We start from the raw sequence: 15120 nt of genomic DNA, 5'->3' as shown, positions 1-15120 counted from the left end.
CTCTCCCTATGGATGTGAAGGACCATCACAGGGAGAATCCCTAGAGAATACAAGAACTTGATAATGTTGGAGAGCAGATAGTTTCTCTTGGAAAGAGAGAGACATTAAACCAGGAAAGTCTCCCACTGACATTCATTCAAGGAGAGCTACTCGAACCACTGATTATGGTCCACCCTCCTCCTTCAGACTTGGACCTCCCCTGTCATCTGCCTCATTCATTCCCACCTACCTGGATGGAAGCCTCTGGTCTCCTTTCTCTTCACATCCCAGAGCTGCTTCTCTTGCTCCAAAAACATGATCAGGTCTGGCTTTGACAGAAGGAGACCTGTTTATGAGGAAAAAGGAAAATGACTCTTGCTGACAATTCTAACTTTCCATCAGTCTTGTGTTCAGGAGAGAAGAGATGATACTGTACAATCCTAGAAAATGGTTTCCCAAAAGCTGTTCCCCAACAGTCCCTTTAAAAAACACAGGAGGTGAGGCACCTGGGTGGCTCAAGATGATAAGCCTCCTCCTCCGGCTTAGGTCATGATCTCAGGGTCCTGGGATCAAGTCCCACATCAAGCTCTCTGCTTGGCAGGGAGCCTGCTTCCCTCTCTCTCTCTGCCCACTTCTCTGCTTACCTGTCATCCTTCTCTGTCAAATAAGTAAATAAAGACTTCAAAAAAAAAAAAAAAAAAAGAATACACAAGAGGAATTTCCACTGTTCACATCATCCTGACCTATACTTCCAAGTAGTAGACATGATAATCAGAAGGCAAAATTTCAGTTTAAGAGGTGAGCAGCACTATTCTATGTCACTAAAGGTTGAGAACTGCCACTCATCTACACAGGCAATGATGCTTCCTTGAGGAAGGAGAAGCTAAGGCTGAGAAAAAACATCATGAAGATTTTTCTCTCCATCTACAAAGCCCTACTTATTTCCCTTTCTGCCTGCCTGGATCTGAATTCTAGTCATTCCAAGAAAAATCTCTGAAAAGACAGTCTTCACAGGAAGGAATAAAACCCTGAGTGGGGGATGCCTGGGTGGCTCAGTGGGTTAAGCCAGGGCCTTCGGCTCAGGTCATGATCTCAGGGTCCTGGGATCGAGTCCTGCATCGGGCTCTCTCTCTCTGCCTGCCTCTCTGCCTACTTGTGATCTCTCTCTGTCAAGTAAATAAATAAAATCTTAAAAAACAAAACAAAACAAAACAAAAAAACCCTGAGTGGGGTTTGGGAAATCTGGAAGGAGTCTTCCTCACCCAAGAAGAGGAGGTGTCCATAGTTCTCCAACATCACATCCAGGTACAGTTGCCGCTGACTGTGGGTCAGGCATCTCCACTCTTCCTCAGAGAATTCTATGGCCACATCGCTGAAGGTCAGCAGTCCCTGTAATAAATACCACAGTCACCAAGTGCCCACTGACGCAGTTCACGAAGTTTCCGACAATGAAAGTAGGAGTTAATGTCACCAGCTAGAACCAGATCCGACCTTTCCTTCTCCCTGAGATGGGTGTGGAGTTTAAAAAAAAAACCTATGTGGCAGGGCGCTGCCTGGTCGAGAACTTTCACTCCTTTCACTCCCAGAAGTCAACTCTATCCACTATACAGAGGTGACAGCCCTCCTTGTCCAGTGCAAAGTGTTGGGATGTGGGAGAGAAGCCAAAGGTCAAGAAACTCTACACATGTTTTGATGTGAAATATTGGGGTTCTAGAGTGAATGATGAAGAAAGGTTGTTGAGATACCCGTGGTACAAACACTGTCATCCTAACACAAGGAGAGGAATGTGAGCAGTGACTGGTTCTATGCTGTCAGATGGGGAGGAGGTGAGGGATAGCAGGAGGCTCTAAGGAATTTGGAAGCAAGTTTCCAGGACCCTCAGGACCTCCCAGCTGGTGTTTTGATGAGGCCACTCACTGTTTAGTAACACTTTAGTCAGGAGACCCTCCAGATAGCTATCAGTGGGCCCCAAACTTGAAGGATGATGCCTGAGCTACATTTGGGGAGTAGAATTCAAGTTTCTGAAGCAATTTTCATATGTTAAAGAGGAATTACAGAAACCTGGAGGTCTATTGTTAGGCTAAGGCTGCTTTTTGCATCCAACAAAACATTAACCTTGAGGCAGTTGTGAGTTCCCTGAGGAATGTCCGACTCTGCCTTTCTCAGGTATTTATCAACAGACTGGAAGTTGAAGGACAATTAATTTTATCCACACCTCTTCTGACTTTGTTCTCCTCAGAAACTACAATCAAGGGGGAATCCAGATAGTTCAGCTGGTTAAGGGTCTGCTTCAGCTCAGGTCAAGATCTCAAACGCCTGGGATAGAGCCCTGAGTTGAACTCCCCACTCAGTGGGAATCTGCTTCTCCCTCTTTCCCTTTCATCACTCTCAATCACTCTCTCAGCTGAAAGAAGGAAGGAAGGAATGAAAACAGGAAGGAAGGAAAGAAAAAAAATGAACCTACAAGCAAGAGAAATGCAGAAGAAAGAAGTTTACACCTGAAATGTGATAGTTCCTGCATATTCCTCAGTATCCCATGTTCCTTACAAATGACAGGGGGTAAAATAGGTACATTTAGGGAGGATCCGGCAGACAGCACCAAACCAATAAAAGAAGTTCCCATCAGCTGAATGGAAACAAATGTTATCAGTACCTAATGCACATCAAGGGACACATCATCCGCTGGGGTTTCCACTGGACTGAAAACAGAATTTCAGAGTATCAATCTGATTTTGGAAATACAGCAGATACACCTAAACAACTGAATCACTATACGATCTGTAGAGGCTGCTTTTAGGCAAGCAGGCTTGAGCAAAGGAGTGGAGGAAGGGCCCCAGTGTCCCCTTGGCTGAGTCCAGACAGGCCCAGCAGGGGACCCACCTCAAAACTAGCAAAACCCTAAGGAACCAATGGGCTTATGACAACAAGGTACAATGAGCAGAAAGGAGCAAGTCCCACAGGTTCCCCAGAACTCCTCACCTTCCTTCTCCCGAAAAGCAACCCCCACACACTGCCCCTTGCAGACACGCTCTCCTGTGCCCTCCTGCCTGCTGATCTCTTACGTCTTCAGGGAACTTCCACCACCTTTGTCCTGCCTCAGGGGAATTCCTGCAGTGCTGCTGGACAGACTTCCAGCCAATCGTTGACACTCGTCTGGGGCCCCAAGCGACTGAGAGAGACATTACACTGAGAACGAAGTACAGCGTTCCTGTGCTAGAAATAACTAGTTTACTCCTTTCTTTTCTTTGAATTTTTAAGATTTATTTTTATTTTCATTTTCTTTAAAGATTATATTTATAGGGGCGCCTGGGTGGCTCAGGGGGTTAAAGCCTCTGTCTTTGGCTGAGGTCGTGATCCCAGAGTCCTGGGATGGAACCCTGCATGGGGCTATCTGCTCAGCAGGGAGCCTTATTCCTCCACTCTCTCTGCTTGCTTCTCTGCCTACTTGTGATCTCCATCTGTCAAATAAATAAATAAAATCTTTACTTAAAAAAAAAAGATTCTATTTATAGGGGCAACTGGATGGCTCAGTCAGTGGATATCAGCCTTCTGCTCAGGCCAAGACACAAGGTCTTGGATTGCCTCCTAAATTGAGGCCAAGGAGGAGTGTCTTTACTCAGTGGGGAGCCTTCTACCTCTGCCCATAACACCCCATATTTGTGCTCTCGCTCTTTTTCTTACAAATAAATATTTTACAAAGATTGTATTTATTTCAAAGAGAGCAAGTGAGAGAGAACATGCAGGCAGAACAGGAGAAGGAGAGGGAGAAGCAGGATCCCTGCCCACCTGGGAGCCCGATGTGAGTCTGGACCCCAGGACCCTGAGATCATGACCTAAGCTGGAGGCAGAGGCTTAAGCCACTGAGCCACCCAAGAGCCACAATAAATAAAATTTTGAAAAATTTATTGTGTTTATTTCAGAGAGAGTGAGAGACCACAAACAGGCAGAACATCAGAGGAAGAGAGAGAGAAGCAGGATCCCTGCCCACCTGGGAGCCTCATGTGGGGCTGGATCTCAGGTCCCCAAGATCACGACCTGAGCTGAAGGCAGAAAGCAGACTCTTAACCAACTGAACCACCCTTGATTCCCAAGATTGATTTATATTTTAGAGGAGATGGGGAAGGGCAGGAGAAGGAGAGAATCTTTAAGCGGACTCCCCTCTGGGCACAGAGCCAGAAGGGGGGATGCCAGTCCAGGACCCTGGGATCCCAACCTAAGCTGCAATCAACAGTCCAACCTTAGTGGATTGAGCCCCCAGGCACCCTTCTCTCATGGACATTAAGTAGAATATCTCTTTCCCGTGCTAAAGATGAAGACACTCACACCCTTTCTTAGAGTGAGAAGTTTCCAAGTTTTTCTGGACTCATATTCATCGAGTTTATATCTGCATTTCCTTACTCCGCTGCTGCACACAGCTGATTGAGAATCCAGAGGAACCCAAATGAGAAATAATTTCCCTCCCTGACATCCCAGGACCAGACCTCATCAGCCACAGGAATCTCAGACTCGACACCTTCCCCTCCAGACCTGCCACCAACGGAATATTGTCACTCCTCGCGGGACTTTAAGTCAAAGTGACAATGGTTGATGCCCTATCGAAGCCAGCTTGGGGACGCAAGACAGAAGGCTCTGGGACATAGAGGAGCAATTTTTTTATTTAATTTAATTTTTTTTTAAGATTTTATTCATTATTCATTTGACAGAGAGCAGGCAGAGAGGCAGGCAGACAGAGAGGAGGAAGCAGGCCCCCTGCTGAGCAGAGAGCTCGCTATGCAGGGCTCAATCCCAGAACCCTGAGATCATGACCTGAGCCGAAGGCAGAGACTTAACCTACTGAGCCACCCAGGCGCCCCATAGTGAAGCATTCTTAAGACCTAACCATGAGTATCACTTCTGACCAGATCTTAAAAACAGGTGAACGCAGAAGCCAGAAGCACCCAGAGTCGAGGCATCCGTATCTGTACCTTCAAAACACGAGGGTCTGTGGAGAAACAGAGGACACGGCTCTGCGGGGACATCAGGCTCACCTGAGAACCGGCCATTTTTGCCTTCGCCTCCACCTCTAATTTCGTCCTCATGAGGGATATGGGGGGAAATCACAGCTGCATCAGGAGAAAATGCCCTGAAATCCAGCAACAGAGCTCCTTCTCCTCACCACTCACCCGCGGGCAGGACTCAGAGAAGCAGAAAAGTCCCAACTTCCCAGTCCTTGTGTCTGGAGCAGCTCAGAAACTGTGAGCTCCCCTGAGGACACCCATCCCTGCATTTTCCTCACCTGCTTTGTGGGGAGGGGGGGTCCCCTGCCACCGCCCCTCACAACCTCAGCGTTAGCATCGGAACCGCGGGCTGCAGGGACCTGACCCTCCCAGACTCATGGGGCAGAGACCCCGACACCTCTCCAGGACCAAAGCAGCAAATCCTCTCAGAAAACCAACAAAAGCCCTCAGGCTCCCCCCTGGCCTCACTGAGAATCTCCAGGCGCCCTTAATTAACACAACAGTGTTGTTTTCGCCCAAACCAACTGACAGAATCTGAAGGGGAGGCCTGCAGAGAAGATTCCTGAAACTCCACAGGTTACCCTGCTGGCAAGGAACTGGGGAGGTGACTAGGCCAAGCAGGGGAACCAAGGCTGAGGCTGGGAGCAGAGTTTAGCTCTGCCTTCCCACCATCAGAGTTTCTGGAGACTGACACCTTCTCCCTCTTTCTGCTACACAGAGGGGGACCACTGACAGACTGAACGTTCCTGTATAAATGCAAATGTCTCTTTCAAAGTAACACAGGATTTCAGAGTTTTTCCTTTATCTGCCTTTGATTCAAAATAACCAGGCAAAAATAATGCTCAGGCCAAAAATATGTATTTTTGAGTGACAAATAGTCCCCTTCACTAAGTGTTTCTGTTCATAAGGACCTGCCACCTAGTTTTCCATACTGCGTTTTTTTTTTTTTAACCCTACCATCAGTGATACATGAGAATTCTAATTCTCAGCATTCTCAGAAAAATTGGATGTTATCCTTTTTCTTTATTTTAGCCATTCCAGAAAACAGTGAGTGTTTTCTCACTGTAAAGTATGCAGTCGTCTGATACTCTCAATAGATGCTGAAAAAGCATTTGACAAAGTACAACATCCCTTCCTGATCAAAACTCTTCAAAGTGTAGGGATAGAGGGCACATACCTCAATATCATCAAAGCCATCTATGAAAAACCCACCGCAAATATCATTCTCAATGGAGAAAAACTGAAAGCTTTTCCGCTAAGGTCAGGAACATGGCAGGGATGTCCATTATCACCACTGCTATTCAACATCGTACTAGAGGTCCTAGCCTCAGCAATCAGACAACAAAAGGAAATTAAAGGCATCCAAATCGGCAAAGAAGAAGTCAAATTATCACTCTTCGCAGATGATATGATACTATATGTGGAAAACCCAAAAGACTGCACTCCAAAACTGCTAGAACTTATACAAGAATTCAGTAAAGTGTCAGGATATAAAATCAATGCACAGAAATCAGTTGCATTTCTCTACACCAACAGCAAGACAGAAGAAAGAGATATTAAGGAGTCAATCCCATTTACAATTGCATCCAAAACCATAAGATACCTAGGAATAAACCTAACCAAAGAGACACAGAATCTATACTCAGAAAACTATAAAGTACTCATGAAAGAAATTGAGGAAGACACAAAGAAATGGATAAATGTTCCATGCTCCTGGATTGGAAGAATAAATATTGTGAAAATGTCTATGCTACCTAAAGCAATCTACACATTTAATGCAATTCCTATCAAAGTACCATCCATCTTTTTCAAAGAAATGGAACAAATAATTCTAAAATTTATATGGAACCAGAAAAGACCTCGAATAGCCAAAGGGATATTGAAAAAGAAAGCCAACGTTGGTGGCATCACAATTCCGGACTTCAAGCTCTATTACAAAGCTGTCATCATCAAGACAGCATGGTACTGGCACAAAAACAGACACATAGATCAATGGAACAGAATAGAGAGCCCAGAAATAGACCCTCAAATCTATGGTCAACTAATCTTCGACAAAGCAGGAAAGAATGTCCAATGGAAAAAAGACAGCCTTTTCAATAAATGGTGCTGGGAAAATTGGACAGCCACATGCAGAAACATGAAATTGGACCATTTCCTTACACCACACACAAAAATAGACTCAAAATGGATGAAGGACCTCAATGTGCGAAAGGAATCCATCAAAATCCTTGAGGAGAACACGGGCAGCAACCTCTTCGACCTCTGCCGCAGCAACATCTTCCTAGGAACAACGCAAAAGGCAAGGGAAGCAAGGGAAAAAATGAACTACTGGGATTTCATCAAGATCAAAAGCTTTTGCACAGCAAAGGAAACAGTTCACAAAATCAAAAGACAACTGACAGAATGGGAGAAGATATTTGCAAACGACATATCAGATAAAGGACTAGTGTCCAGAATCTATAAAGAACTTAGCAAACTCAGCACCCAAAGAACAAATAATCCAATCAAGAAATGGGCAGAAGACATGAACAGACATTTCTGCAAAGAAGACATCCAGATGGCCAACAGACACATGAAAAAGTGCTCCATATCACTCGGCATCAGGGAAATACAAATCAAAACCACAATGAGATATCACCTCACACCAGTCAGAATGGCTAAAATCAACAAGTCAGGAAATGACAGATGCTGGCAAGGATGCGGAGAAAGGGGAACCCTCCTACACTGTTGGTGGGAATGCAAGCTGGTGCAGCCACTCTGGAAAACAGCATGGAGGTTCCTCAAAATGTTGAAAATAGAACTGCCCTATGACCCAGCAATTGCACTATTGGGTATTTACCCTAAAGATACAAATGTAGTGATCCAAAGGGACACATGCACCCGAATGTTTATAGCAGCAATGTCCACAATAGCCAAACTATGGAAAGAACCTAGATGTCCATCAACAGATGAATGGATCAAGAAGATGTGGTATATATACACAATGGAATACTATGCAGCCATCAAAAGAAATGAAATCTTGCCATTTGCAACAACATGGATGGAACTAGAGCGTATCATGCTTAGCGAAATAAGTCAAGCAGAGAAAGACAATTATCATATGATCTCCCTGATATGAGGAAGTGGTGATGCAACATGGAGGCTTAAGTGGGTAGAAGAATAAATGAAACAAGATGGGATTGGGAGGGAGACAAACCATAAGTGACTCTTAATCTCACAAAACAAACTGAGGGTTGCCGGGGGGAGGGGGTTTGGGAGAAGGGGGTGGGATTATGGACATTGGGGAGGGTATGTGATTTGGTGAGTGCTGTGAAGTGTGTAAACCTGGTGATTCACAGACCTGTACCCCTGGGGATAAAAATATATGTTTATAAAAAATAAAAAATTTTAAAAAAAAATAAATAAATAAATAAAAATGACCAAAAAATGAAAAAAAAAAAAAAAGTATGCAGTCGTCTTACAACCTTTGTCTTGCTGACTGTAATAAAAACCATTTGGGGGCGCCTGGGTGGCTCAGTGGGTTAAGCCGCTGCCTTCGGCTCAGGTCATGATCTCAGGGTCCTGGGATCGAGTCCCGCATCGGGCTCTCTGCTCAGCAGGGAGCCTGCTTCCTCCTCTCTCTGCCTGCCTCTCTGCTTACTTGTAATTTCTCTCTGTCAAATAAATAAATAAAATCTTTAAAAAAAAAAAAAAAAAAAAAAAAAAAAAAAAAAAACCATTTGGAAAGCAGTAGGTTGAACAAAGGAAAAAGCAACTAATGCTTCAGTGAGACTCCATTTCCAAATAAGTAACCTTTCTCTTCCCCACAAACCTCTTCTCCTCACTTCTCAGCCCTTTGTTTCAGGAACCTGGTTCCACCCCAACAACATGATTAACAGCACTGGCAGCACAGATACAATTCCTCTGGAATTCAGACATAATCCAGTGTTTTCCTACAAACCCCAGCCCCTTCCTCTGGGTGGGCTGCGGGTTTCACGACCCGACCTGCTGAGGCCTCCTTGGCTGGCAAAGCAATGAAGCTCCTGCTGCCCTTGACCCCCAGTTCTGTCTGCACGTTCTGTTCCAGGTCTGAAGCATGGAGGTCAGTTCACACAACACAATGAATGTGAGGAGAGGAAAGTTTGTTTTTCCTGTGCTGTTCTCAATGATGTCAAACATTTTCACAAGAAAAAATAAGTTCTTAAGAATGGGCATCAGAGGGCGCCTGGGTGGCTCAGTGGGTTAAGCTGCTGCCTTTGGCTCAGGTCATGATCTCAGGGTCCTGGGATCGAGTCCCGCATTGGGCTCTCTGCTCAGCAGGGGGCCTGCTTCCCTCTCTCTCTCTGCCTGCCTCTCGATCTACTTGTGATTTCTCTCTGTCAAATAAATAAATAAAATCTTAAAAAAAAAAAAAAGGGCATCAGAAAGACATGAGGCTTAAAGAGAAGGTGAGGCTTCTGTGTCATGGTGACTTAAGGAGGAGGAGGTGGGATTTAGAATTTCCAAGGAGGGAATTGTATTCAGAGGAGAAAGTTAAGACTAAATATTTATGAAACAATGTTTGTCCCTCCAAGTGGACCACTTTTTTTTTTGTAATTTATTTTTTCACTTTTCGAAGATTCATTGTTTATGCACCACACCCAGTGCTCCATGCAATCTGTGCCCTCCTTAATACCCACCCCAGGCTCACCCAACTTCCCACCACCCCCTCCAAAACCCTCAGTTTGTTTCTCAGAAACCAGTCTCTCATGCTTCATCTCCCCTTCTAATGCCCCCCGACTAACTTCTCCTCTGCATCATGCAATGTCCTCCATGTTATTCCTTATGCTCCACAAATAAGTGAAATCGTATAACTGACTTTCTCTGCTTGACTTATTTCACTCAGCATAATCTCCTCCAGTCCTGACCATGTTGATACAAAAGTTGGGTATTAGTCCTTTCTGAAGGAGGCATAATACACCATTGTATATATGGACCATGTATACACCACTATATATGTGTGTGTGTGTGTGTATATATATATATATACCACATCCTCTTTGTCCAATAATGTGTTGAAGGTCATCTTGGCTCTTTGCACACGTTGGTGACTGTAGCCATGGCTGCTATACACATTGGGGTAAAGATGGCCTTTCTTTTCCCTATGTCTGTATCTTTGGGGTAAATACCCAGGAGTGCAATTGCAGGGTCATAGGAAAGTTCTATTTTTAATTTCTCAAGGAATCTCCACACTGTTTTCCAATGTGGTTGCACCAACTTGCATTCCCACCAATAGTGTAAAAGGGTTCCCCTTCCTCCACAACCTCTGAAACACTTGATGTTTTCTGTCTTGTTAATTTTGGCCATTCTAACTGGTGTAAGGTGGTATCCCAATGTGGTTTTGAGGTTTTGATTTGAATCTCCATGACGGTTAATGATGATGAACATTTTTTCATGTGTCTGTTCAAGGTAGGCAAGTCTTTTTTTTTTTTAACTTTTTCTTTTAAGATTTTGTTTAGGGGCACCAGGGTGGCTCAGTGGGTTAAGCCGCTGCCTTCGGCTCAGGTCATGATCCTGGGGTCCTCGGATCGAGTCCAGCTTCGGGCTCTCTGCTCAGCGGGGAGCCTGCTTCCCTCTCTCTCTCTCTCTGTCTGCCTCTCTATCTACTTGTGATCTCTCTCTGTCAAATAAATAAATAAAGTCTTAAAAAAAAAGATTTTGTTTAATTATATGACAGAGAGACAGAGATCACTAGTATGCAGAGCAGTAGGCAAAAGAGACAGAGGTGGGGGTGGGGAGCAGGCTCCCTGCTGAGCAGAGAGTCCCATGATGGGCTTGATCTCAGGATCCTGGGATCATGACCTGAGTCGAAGACAGAGGCTTTAACCCACTGAGTCACCCGGGTGCCCCTAGGCAACTCTATCTGATATCAACTTCTGGGGTGCCTGGGAGACTCAGAGGGTTGGGTTTGTGCCTTTGGCTCATGATCTCAGGGTCCTGGGATCAAGCCCCACATCAGGCTCTCTGCTCAACAGGGCTACTAGTGAACTCTCTGCTCAATCTGCCTACTAGTGAACTCAATCTCTCTATCAAATAAATAAATAAAATCTCTAAGAAATATATTTTATTTGAGAGAATGAGAGAGGCACTTGTGATGCTGGGTGGTGATGGGCAGAGAGAGAAAAACCAACTCACCATTGAGCAGGGAGCCCAATGCATGGTTCATGACCTGAGCCTAAGACAGACACTTAATGACTGAGCCACCCAGACACCCTTAGTACTACATTCATGATGGCACTGAAGAAGGGAGGAAGGTTCATCACAACAGTGAAGTAGCTCCCCTCAAGGATCTCCCAACCATACTGGATCTCACCTTGACTGGGGTTAACTACCTGGGAAATGGGGTTACCTACCTAGAAATGAGGGAGCAATCATAGCACATGCCCAGCTGTTCCAGCCTATCCCACTGTCCAGAAGGCTTCTTCATCTCAAACATCTATTCTACCATGTGACATCTTAAAGCTGCCCACATGACTGCATCATCTAACACCCTCCTCCATCCCTTGTCGTGGATCTAGGCAGGGAAGTACAGTCATCACTGACAGCCAACAGCATTAGTCCTCAGGAAGACGCAAGAGATCGACCAAATCATCAGGATAAGGCAGAACTTCCCTATTCCTGAGAAACCCACATTAACCATCTCTTCTCCCCATGACATGTATTCATCAATTAACACCAACAGGAGCTGCCTGTACCTTTGCAGTGACTAAAGGAAGCCACTTCCAGGTCCCTCCCCACACGGGAAAGAGTTCCTCACATTTCATTTTAATAGGTCTTGTCCTTCTCTCAAAGGATGGTGCCTTCCTCAAATTTTACTTAAATTCCGACATCCCCATGCTAAATGTCTTAATACCCATTGGCTTTCCATCTGTCTAATCTCAATTAAGCATCTGCTGAAGACACGCTCTCCACAACACAGGCAAAAGAGAACGGCTGTGGTTCCTATGTAGCTAGAAAGAAAAATGAGGGCGAATACAACTGGAGATCTGGAGATAGGTAGGTCATAAAACAAGTAGTAGTAATTTTTTTACATCTAGGAAGTCACTTGGAAAACAGCACAGTTGTCCTCCTCTACATGCTAATTCCTCCTCTTAAATATTTTTTATCCCTTCCTGGGCTACCACATCACTCTGATTGGGACAGATTTCTTTTTCTTATGGAGTATCTATGATATACATAGTGTGGTCATATGTGCATGTGTACCTCACAGACACATGAAAACCACCCTCAAAGGAGGACGTGGGGCACATATTTTCATTTGGGGCCATCAGACAGTACTATGGAGTCCCAAGTCTATGTGCAGAATATGCCATTCTGACTAAAACAGATTTAGGGGAGCTCTGGGGGAGGGGGAGTCTTCTCTATGGGACATGGGAAGGAAGGAATTGGAAGAAAGGAGTGCTGGTGGCTCACTAAGAGAGAGTACAGATGTCGTATGAGATGTTCCACTAACTAGTCACCCTATAACATGCTGACTGGGGAATGCACTAGTGAAAAGGGCTCCTGTCAGTACAAGGCCCTGACAACACTAACACCAAGTAGCAGTATCATGGAGTACATGAGCTAAAACACCAACAATACCTCTATGTCACAAAGCTTGGTAATACACATAATACACAGTAATATCATCCTATTCACAAAGAGGAGAAAATCATAGCATAGACTGAGGAAAAATAATCACATACCCCTTAAACCTTCAGAGCACTGGGAAAATGGTGTCCTAGGTATATTGTTTTACTCCAGTACCAAACAGGTGATGGATTCGATCAGCTCTGTACAACCAGCAATGAAATAGATGAACACAAGATGTAGAACAGCACATCATTCATGACATACTCATAACCATATCTTAAAAAACAGTGTTTTATTGAAGCATGTGGGTGGCTAAGTGGGTTAAAGCCTCTGCCTTCAGCTGTGGTCATGATCCCAGGGTCTTGGGATCCAGCGCCACATTGAGCTCTCTGCTCCACCGGGAGCCTGCTTCCTCTTCCCTATGGCTCTGCCTATTTGTGATCACTTTCTGTCAACAAAATAAATAAATTCTTTTAGGGAGAAACACCACTGTTTTATTAATGAAAATACACGAAAACACACGTGCAAAAGCATTCAAGGGTTGTCAGAAGGATGTGGGAGTACGTATTTCCAAAAATTTCTCAACTGAGGTACATTGCTCATAAATGTGTATGTGCACTGCTATGGCATTGTAGGTAAGAGTTAGCTACCCTCGTGCAGTCATCTGTCAGGATTTCCTCATTTAACCACATCAAGTCATACTCTCTAACATTTGCACTTAGGAAGACACATTTGTAGTTTACTGCACGACTACCTTTTTTTCCTTAAAGAACAATTAGGAAAACCTCCTATTTCTAATATTGAGGAAGTTCTTTAGTGTCAATAAATGCAGAAATGTGTGATCTTAACAACCATCCCATGGAATCTTAAATCAGTGTTATAACCGTAAGCACCATCTCCACTGAGATGTATTTCATATGTTGTATATCATACGGTCCTCTACCATGAAAAATTAGGTACGATGAGTCCCACTTAATGGAGCAGGACCTCTAATATCTTTGATGTAGCAACAATCATCCCCGTGTTCTTACACACCCACAAGAACAATTTTCCAGAGTGATTTCAGGGTAAATACATTAATATTGTCTGTCACAAATCACATATAGGATTAATGTATAAATTTAAAAATACTGAAATCCTTATATATATGAAAAAGTCCATCACATAAATCTGTTCAACAGACTACCATATACATTTGCTAAGTGTTCAAGTCTGATTTCTCCTTATAATCACTATTTTCATGCAGGGTAATGTCCGAGTAGGGTGAATAATGTATTCCATTGGCTTGATTTCTGTAACATTCATTGGCATCTGATGTTCAATTCAATAGTTTTCAAAGTATTGCTAAATTTCAATGGACTTTCCTTAATGCACTCTCTGGTGTGTGTTCCAGTGTATACTAAAATGAAGGCCTCTCCACATTCACGAAGTTAAAAGGGTTTGAATCTAGTGAGCATTTTGACATACTGAGTAAGCACTGAATTCCAGTTGGCCACATTCTTTACATTTCACACTTTCATTCCTATATGAAAACAATGATGTTAATTTAAGGAAGTTGGGAGTCCCACTGAGAGGTCAGACACATTCTTAGCATTTGTAGACTTATTTTCCTATTTCAAATCTCTCATATGGAGTGAGGAAGGAGCAGTCCTTAGTCACTCTCTCACATTCATTACATCCGTAATTTTCTCTGCAGGGTGAATTCTGTGATGTGAAGTAAGGGTTGTGTGCCTGCTGGAGGTTTGGCCACATTATTCATCTGGTGTCTTTCTAGTATGAATTCTCAGTTTAGAAGACATGCATGCTGGAGAAAGGCCTTGCCGCACTGGTTATATTTGTGAGGTTACTGTCTAATATGAATTCTCTCGTAGGCATAAATCAGTGAGCACTCTATAACCAATTTTGCTCACATTCTCTTTTTCTTTCATTCTTCAAGATTTTATTTATTTATTTGACAGAGAGATGGAGAGAGAGCACAAGTAGAGAGGAGGGTCAGACAGGAGGAGAGGGAGAAACACGCTGGCCGCTGAGCAGGGAGCCTGATTCAGAGCTGAATCCAGGGACCTTGGGATCATGACCTGAGCTGAAGGCAGCCCCATAACTGCCTGAGCCACCCAGGTGCCCTGTTCTTACATTCTATACACTGTTAAGCCTTCTATCTAGTATGAATATTATGATGTTTTGTGAGGACTGAGTGCATGTAAAGGCCTAACAACATTCTTTTTTTTTTTTTTTTAAGGTTTTATTTATTTATTTGAGAGAGAATGAGTGAGAGAGAGCATCAGAGTGAGGAGTGGAGTGAGGAGAAGTTCAGAGGGAGAAGCAGACTCTCCAAGGAGCTGGAAGCCGGATGTGGGACTTGATCCAGGAAGTCCAAGATCATGACCTGTGCCAAAGGATGTCACTCAACAAACTGACCCAGCAGGAGCCCCACCTAACAACATTCTTGATGTTGCTAAGGTTTCTCTCCACGATGAATTCTCTGATGTTCAGTAACACTTAACCTCCAGTTAAAGGCCCTGCCACATTCATGACATTTGCCAGGTTTCTCTCC

General features: G+C 44.0%; 1 protein-coding gene across 1 annotated transcript; it reads right to left on the bottom strand.

The window, feature by feature from the left end:
• Nucleotides 1-215: 215 nt before the first annotated feature.
• On the bottom strand, nt 216-5021 carry LOC131818299 (KRAB domain-containing protein 5-like). Its single transcript, XM_059152623.1, has 3 exons — nt 5007-5021; nt 1242-1368; nt 216-325 (listed from the first exon to the last, which is right to left on the bottom strand). Exons 1-3 carry the CDS (start codon nt 5019-5021, stop codon nt 216-218), a joined length of 252 nt encoding a protein of 83 aa, XP_059008606.1.
• Between the last annotated feature and the right edge of the window lie 10099 nt (nt 5022-15120).

Source organism: Mustela lutreola, chromosome 16, assembly GCF_030435805.1.
Source record: "Mustela lutreola isolate mMusLut2 chromosome 16, mMusLut2.pri, whole genome shotgun sequence".
NCBI classification, from domain to species: Eukaryota; Metazoa; Chordata; class Mammalia; order Carnivora; family Mustelidae; genus Mustela; species Mustela lutreola.
This window is presented reverse-complemented; position numbering and strand designations above follow the sequence as displayed.